Consider the following 8,102-nt stretch of genomic DNA (forward strand, 5'->3'; position numbering starts at 1 on the left):
GAAAGTGTATTGCCAGGATGGTTGGACAGTATGTAAGTTTATTGTCCCTTATTGTCTTTGATGTAAGTATGAAACAATGAATGAAAATTAATCAACAAGGCATAGGAGTTCGTTTAGCCAGGCCGCATTTTATCTGATTGTCCATTATTCAGTGCGTAAAAGGAATAAGAATGCAAATATCAAATACCGCTTAAGTGCTTTTGGATTTGCATGTAAGAACACCACAAGAAAAGTAGACCTCTTATTATTGAGCATTTTAATGATCACAAAAATGAGGACAGTACATGCCACACGTAAATAATTTAGTTCAAAACAACAGCTCAGGCTTTTCATAAATATCTCAAGACATCACACGACGCAACAGACGTATACCTCCCACAAACTTGTGCGTGAAGGAGTTAAAAAACATCTAGTAAACACTGACCAGCAAGAGCGGCCACATTTCACAGTGCGGCTGAAGCATATTTAATATTACTAATTGACACATTAATGTGCCACAGCAGTCCACCAGACAGTCATTATGCAAAATCTCAATAACATTCAGGTAATGTGAAGTCGCCTAACCATTGAGTGAGTTGTGGTGTTCTTTCTTCCAATCTTAAAATTCTGCAAAGCATTTTTCAGTGCTTGTATAAATCAGACAAACACCTTCCAATATTTTTCTTTTAATTGAAGTCCAATGGATCTCTGCCTTTGCATGCCATCGCACTTACACACAGTAGTAAGGACGCTTAACCGACTGCAATTGACTCACTGTTCTCATCTAGAGTTGGAATGTTGTCAGCGTATCATGATTAGTTTTACGACAATTGAAACTGTATACATCAAAAGTGTTGTGTGCACTAAAATAACCACTTAGGAGTTAGAGTTGAGGTGCAAGGAGAGGGCACTGCCAGGAGGGAGCAGTGTGGGTATACGGCTGAGTGCGGTTCAAAGCCGCCATTAATGGGACTAAACAGATTACTTGGAAGAGCACAGCACATCAGCACAAAGACAGATATACCATGCCAAATACATTTTTTTCAAAATCCAGTCCCCCAAAAATGAGAGCTGCGTTTTGTATGAACCTGAAATGTGACAGTCAAAGTTTCAGTTCATGGTGTGTGCTAATAAATATAAACACAGTCAGGAATCTTGAACTCCATTCTTGTTTTATATATAAAAACTACAGTGAAAAGACATCAAGGGAGCATTTGTTATGACACTAAACCCTTGAATTTATTTTGTAATAAATCCATGAAGAAAAACAGGCAGGGAAAATGTGACAGTAAAAGGTCATTTGGTTTTTTCGCTTCACACACATTGACGTAGGATGACCCCATACTTGCGTCAATTTGCTGTGCTTTGCCGCGCTAGATTGAACCCAGCAAACTAGTGGGGGAAGAGTCAAAGTTCAGAGACCCAGGGCAAGGCTAGAGCCACAAAAACAGACCTTACTAACACTTAATGCGCTCCCTCCTCCAGCCATCTGTTGCGACATTTCGCAAACTACCACTGCAATCAAAGTAAGTTATCCTAACGTGACTCAAGAGACCACACCCCCAAAAGCAATTTAGACTGAGGATGTCAGCCGACTAAAAAGTTGTTCTCATAAGACTCATTTTCAAATTGGTCCTTTGGGTGATGGCAGTACTCAAAGAGGGAACTCGCTACAGCGGTGTTGTTTTAAGGGAGGCAATCAGATCCTGTAGCTTGACAGTGGCGATAATGGATTTACTTTTGTTTATTGGGCTGGGCTCAGCTGGATCGGGGCACTTCCTGGAGACAGACACGCAAAGGGAAGACTCTGTGCCGAGACTCTGGATTATTTCATGGCACTATAGAAATCTGGAAAACACCACTCAAGTGACGAACGTGCATTGCTTGTCTCTTGTCATTAAGATGATTAGCACAAACCATATCTCTTGTTATGTCTTGGCTATTCCCGGCCTCTGTGGGGTATGCACATTCACACACAAACTCGGGCACACACAAAATACATGCACATGTTGTTCATGTTGTAAACACAGTACTCTCATTTAAACACGAAATTTAACAAAACACTTATGCATCTACTATTGGGTATTACATTCAAATAAACCAGTGCACCGAAGGTAATTAATTGCTTGCTCAGCGTGTGCCACTGAAAGCATTTAAAACAGTATGCTTATTAGGAAACATTAGTGCTGATAATGGAATTGCTGATTGCTCTACAAATGTGCAGGTTTTTATCACAGAGCTGACAGTGAATGGCCCCGGGCGTTGCTCAATTTGTACCGGCGAGACGGAGATAACTGTTATTTATCAGTGGCGCTATCTGCTGCACAACCTCCCAAGGAGCAGGCTGTAAAAAGGAGATCAAGCGTAGAGAGGGTTGGGGAGGGGGGGCTCAGTAAACTGCTGAAGGAGAATGATCCCATACCTATTATTCATCTATCGCATTGTCAAGAAAAGGTTAAATGAACATGGAATGCTTTTGGAATGTTTTGCAAAGGAGCACCACCGATGATGACATTTGAAATCTAGTCTGGTGAATCTACAATACTTCCTTAGTGGCAGAAATGCCTCCATTTTGAACGTGAGAATAGCTAAAACAACAGCAATGCAACACAAATGGTGAAGCAAACATCCAAGGCGATGCGGTGAGGTAGATGCACTATCAACAGAATGAATGAGTAAAATCTGCCAACAGTGTTTTTGTAATACGATAAATATCGTTTCCTTAAAGCAGAATCTTGTGCCTCTACCATGCTGCTTGACTGGCTTTACCTGCCAAAGTCAATAGGTGCACGGTAGCAGTGTAAACATTAAAGATACCCTATGGGCAAAAGTCTCATAGTTTAAAGTACAGCCTTCACAATAGTGAAATGTTTGCTGCAGTTCCCGTTGGTGTCCATCGCTCGTTCCTCAACACTATCAACACATGCTTCTTGCTCCAAACAGCCCTCATTGCCGTCGCTTTCATAGGAGTTGCCTTTACTCCGCCCCTGCGGCTCACTCTGCCAACTGTGTCTATCGTAGATGTATCCATTCATAGGTGCCGCTTTGGAGTTGTGGTTCCTTTTAAGGCAGAGGATTTCCTTAAACGCGTATCGAAACTCAGGGCTCCGGCAGTAAATAAGGGGATTGAAGGCTGAGTTTGCATAGCCTATCCAGTTGAGGATCCTAAAAGTGAGGTCGATGTCTTCCACCTTCCAAATGGCAACCACCACATTGAGCAGAAAGAAGGGCAACCAGCACAGAGTGAAGATGCCCATGATGATGCCCAGCGTCTTTAGGGCTTTGTGCTCTCGCAGGCAAAATTTCACCTTCTTTTGTCCCCGTCCAATGTTGGCATCCATAGGTTGGAGGTTGTCACTGTTGTGAAAGCGCCCCACGCTTTGGTCAATCTTTTTGAGCTGGCGCTTGGCTTCCTGGAAAACCCGGCTGTAGACAAACACCATGATGACCAAAGGGATGTAGAAAGAGATGATAGAGGATGTGATGGCATAAGCCATGTTGGTGTAGAATTCACAGCAGTTGCTATCAGCGATGCACTCTTTGGCTTGCTTATCATCAGATATCCACCACTTCATGTGTATAGGAAGGAAAGATATCAGGGCGGCGATGACCCACACCAGCACCACCACAATGCGAGCCTTACACTTTGTCAGCATGGTCTGGTAGCGGAAGGGTGAGGTGATGGCCAAGTAACGGTCTATGGCAATGACACACAAAGTCTCGATGCTCGCTGTCACGCAGAGAACGTCGGTCGCCGTCCAGAACTCGCACCAGAAACTACCAAAGTGCCAGGTTTTGAAGATGATATAACAAGCACCGAAGGGGACCACAATGAGACCCATGACCAGGTCGGCACAAGCCAGGGAGGTGATGAAGCAGTTAGTGACGTTTTGGAGACGCTGGAAGCGGGCGATTGCCGTTATGACCAGTACGTTGCCGAAAACAATGCAGAGGATGAGCAACGACACGATCATGCCCAGCACAATCATTGTGGCCTCACTAAAACCCTCCTCGGTTTTGGCCGGGTCTGATGAAGAGTTGATCATCTCCGGGGTCACATCGAGGTACGGCGATGGGCTTGGACTTCCCATCTGAAGAGATACAACATGACTCCATTAAAACCACAATTTTAACAGTGACCTGTTGACACAGGTTACAATATAAAAAAATTAAAAAAAAAAAAACATGCAAGAGAAACTATGGAAAAGAAAGCACTCTGTAATGTACACCCACATGTCAGCAGTTAGTTAAATTACACCCAAAATGTTGCCAAAAACACTGTCCAATCCTGCAAAGGTTCAGCAAGCCCACTTCTCAAAGCCTATTTAACAAGTTGACCTTTACATAAAAGTACAGACCTCAACAGGTGGTTTCCTTCCTTCACTTCCTTCTGCTAGAAAAGTCACCGTCTGATGACTTTCTGTTAAAACTTCAGCGCCACGTCTTTCTTTCTACGCACTTTCTCTTAGACTGCTGGCGTCTCACTCAAGCTGCCCTTTAGTTTAGCAGCACTGCTTCTCATGTGTCTCTCAGGCTATTTGTCAGCGCCCTTATAACATGCACAGATGACATCACGGTCAGGGCTCAGCCAATCAGGGAACATGCATGGTAGAGGGAGCTAAGAGCTGCAGAGAGTTTGAACACATTGTTCCTGCAGCTGTGACTGGATTAGACAAAAGCTGACAACGCATAACTAATTTAAATCCTAAAAAAAAAATCTTATCATTGTGACAAAACAACTGCATTTTGTGGCATCATTTTACAATGCATACAATGTGTTCAGTGATGCATTTGGAGGGCTTGGATTGAGTCTGCTAGTGGTTAACAGTTGACACTTTTGGCTCTAAGTTGGGGACAAATTGCACACACATGCAGTCAAACTGCTAAGTTTGACCCCATTTATGTAATATTGCTGCCGATTTTCCATGCAAAACACGTTCAGTCATTGTATTTACTAGGTGCATACTGCACATTCAGATGGGAGAGCCCCTTAAAGAAAAATAAAATAAAAACAGCTGTTTGTTCAATTTGAGGGCTCTGCACCATCACTATTAATTTATGGCCCCTTACATTGCTCTTTCGCGCACTCAAAGGAAGTGTACATTTCGGAAAAACCTACAGTGTTTCCATTTTCACCTCTCTTCATGTCTACACTACTATGTTTTCAGACACCTGTAAAAAAGCCATTCTACCAATTAAAATGGGGATCCAATTGATAATAAAGATAAACACATTTAAATTCCTGCTTTAAACATCAAATAAAAAAAATAAAAAATCAAACACCACCAAAACAGCACATTTCAAAGTGAGGGGGACATTCATCATGTCTTAAAATCTTTTTTTTTGCAAGTAGCCTATTCAATAAGTAAGAAATAGTGGACGGTCAGTCATACATTCTTAATACACTCTTTCTCTTATGCAACACGTCACGCTTCACAACATTACCTAACTGAGCATATACAGTCATACCTCTACATACCATTGCTTAAAAATCTAAAATTGTCAATATCCATCAATCTGTCCGTCCATCCATTTTCTGAACCGCTTCTTGTCACAAGGGTGGCGGGATTTTCCAACATACCAAGTGCAATTCGAACGTATACCGTATTGGCCCGAGAATAAGACGACCCTGATTATAAGGCGACCCTGATTATAAGACGACCCCCTCTTTTTCAAGACTCAAGTTTGAAAAAATATTTTTTGAACACCAAATTTAATTTTTATACAGAAAATAATTACAGTACATCTGAAAAGAATGATTACAACATATATTCGAGAGAAAAGGCATGTTATTTTATTTATTTATTTTATATTTTTTAAACCAACCAGTGAAAGTGGCAGTGAAGCAAAGAATCTAAAAAGGCATTAAAAAGTAATAAGAAATCCCAAAGGTCTTTTATATATATATATATTTTTTTTAACAAAATAACCATATATTATTTTTTCACACATATATATATATATATATATATAATTTGTTATTAAATATTGGTTCACCTTTTACTTGTACAGTTGATGAACAAATTAAAACTACTGATGGATTCCTACAATCTTTAACATACAAGCAGAATAAAACCATCACCAATCTAGCCATCTGTACATTGATTTACAAAAAAGTAAAGTCATAAGCAAAGATGATAGTCTGCATTGTTTAAATATTTCCAGTGTGGTCCTGTTGCTTTGTTTCATAAGTATTACTCGTATGCATAGGATACAGTTGATAGACCTCGCTTTCAAGTGTGGATTTCAGGATTTGAAACTGGAATTAGCCGAGTAAGCAACGGATCAACCTCCATTCCTTTTATTTGATAGTTACACATCCACATTCAATGTGCTGTATTCAAGCGGTATTTAAGCGTGAATTTAAAAGGATATTGTAGTATAGTATTCATAAGTGGATACCTGCCTGGGTTTTGGTGCACAAAATATTCCGCTCCAACCTCTTCATACATATAGTAATTTAAAGGAAAACTTTGCTCATGCTCGCTGTACTTTCAGGAGGTTAGGTCATAGCATTTAAATACATTAATTAACAAAGAAGTCCTTTATCTACTCGACTGTGAAAAACATTTTGTTCTACACCGGGAATCAATGATGCTTCATGGAGGTCCATGTGCTGATGCCACAGGCACTGTTCTTCAGCCCTGCGCCTCACAATGAGCTCTTAGAGAGGTCCATATGACCCGTGACGCAGAAGGAGATCCAATCAAGTCCTCCGTGCTCTTCTCATTCATGTGGTAAGTCACGTAGCGTCACGCAGAGTCCATCAATCAGCTGGGATAGATAGATAGATAGATAGATAGATAGATAGATAGATAGATAGATAGATAGATAGATAGATAGATAGATAGATAGATAGATAGATAGATAGATAGATAGAGAGAGAGAGAGAGAGCGAGATTGGATGGATGGATAGATAGATAGATAGATAGATAGATAGATAGATAGATAGATAGATAGATAGATAGATAGATGGATGGATGGATGGATGGATGGATGGATGGATGGATGGATGGATGGATGGATGGATGGATGGAATACGTAGCTTAAGGAAATGTTTTGCTTGATGTAATGCACCCACTATTAAAGTATAAATTATAAATAAGCACCTCTTATAGCCATTTTTAATTATCTTTGCACTTGGATACACATACTACAAGGTTTGGTGTCAAGTATTGATGTAGTGTCTGCTGAAAAGACACTTGTTTTATTTCTTTGTGCATATTTAGAAGTGGATGAATAAATTCTCCACACTCATTACTGGCCTGGCATACTCTCTCACCCTCTTGGCAAAGACTAGTGAATGCCGTTCCCGCTTGTTGAGTGTCGCGCTGTTTTGCAAAAGGAGTCTGCATGTTTGATTAATCATGACTGGCTTCCTCAATTCGTGATATTTACCTTCCTGCATCCTGTCATATGGAGGCAGAATCGCACCACTTTTGCAAAATAGGTCAGCGTCAGTCTGCGACTTGACACAGGACCTTTCATTTGAACTTCATCCTGTCACCTGTTGCACTGGACTGTATCTCCTTCATTTATTTTTTAAAATGTTTTTACTCTATGTTTCTTAGTAGTTTTGGTGTCACTGATGACCCAGCCTTCACCTTCTACCTCCCCATTTTAGATTTTTCCAGCGATGCATGAAGAACAATACTAGGAGCTGTTATTTCTTCAGGGAAATGAAAGGAAATGCAAGGGCCTCAAAATTCACTTCCACTTTTCATTCTCGTGTTGAAGCTTTTTACTGGTTTTGCATTTGTGTAACATCATAAGACCAGAAGAGCAAAACAATATTTGTTGAAATCAGCAAGGGACTTCCAGCAGGTCAAAGCAAACACAAGGAACTAAATTTAGCAAATATTTGTCATTCTTCCAGTCTGGGCAGAATTTGTGCATTTGTTTTTACTTTTATGCAAAGGCGTGGTAATCAAATTAAAGCCAACAAACCAAAACCAAAAAGCAGTCACATAAAAATATTTATGAATGACAGTCCATTCACCATGACCCATGAGAACCAATAATCCGCGTTGCAATGCACAGTGGCCATTTTGAAAAAGACATCACTCATGCAAAATTGGTTGATATACAATTTTCCACTGTAATCAAGTCGGATACACCAAATA

The 8,102-nt window shown here is 40.5% G+C and overlaps 1 protein-coding gene across 1 annotated transcript; it reads right to left on the minus strand.

Annotated features, from left to right (window-relative positions):
- Window positions 1-241: 241 nt before the first annotated feature.
- adrb2a (adrenoceptor beta 2, surface a) lies at window positions 242-4,503 on the minus strand. Its single transcript, XM_049745042.2, has 2 exons — window positions 4,338-4,503; window positions 242-4,070 (listed from the first exon to the last, which is right to left on the minus strand). Exon 2 carries the CDS (start codon window positions 4,068-4,070, stop codon window positions 2,820-2,822), a length of 1,251 nt encoding a protein of 416 aa, XP_049600999.1. The 5' UTR covers window positions 4,338-4,503; the 3' UTR covers window positions 242-2,819.
- Window positions 4,504-8,102: the final 3,599 nt, after the last annotated feature.

This window comes from Syngnathus scovelli, chromosome 1 (assembly GCF_024217435.2).
Source record: "Syngnathus scovelli strain Florida chromosome 1, RoL_Ssco_1.2, whole genome shotgun sequence".
In the NCBI taxonomy this organism is placed as follows: Eukaryota; Metazoa; Chordata; class Actinopteri; order Syngnathiformes; family Syngnathidae; genus Syngnathus; species Syngnathus scovelli.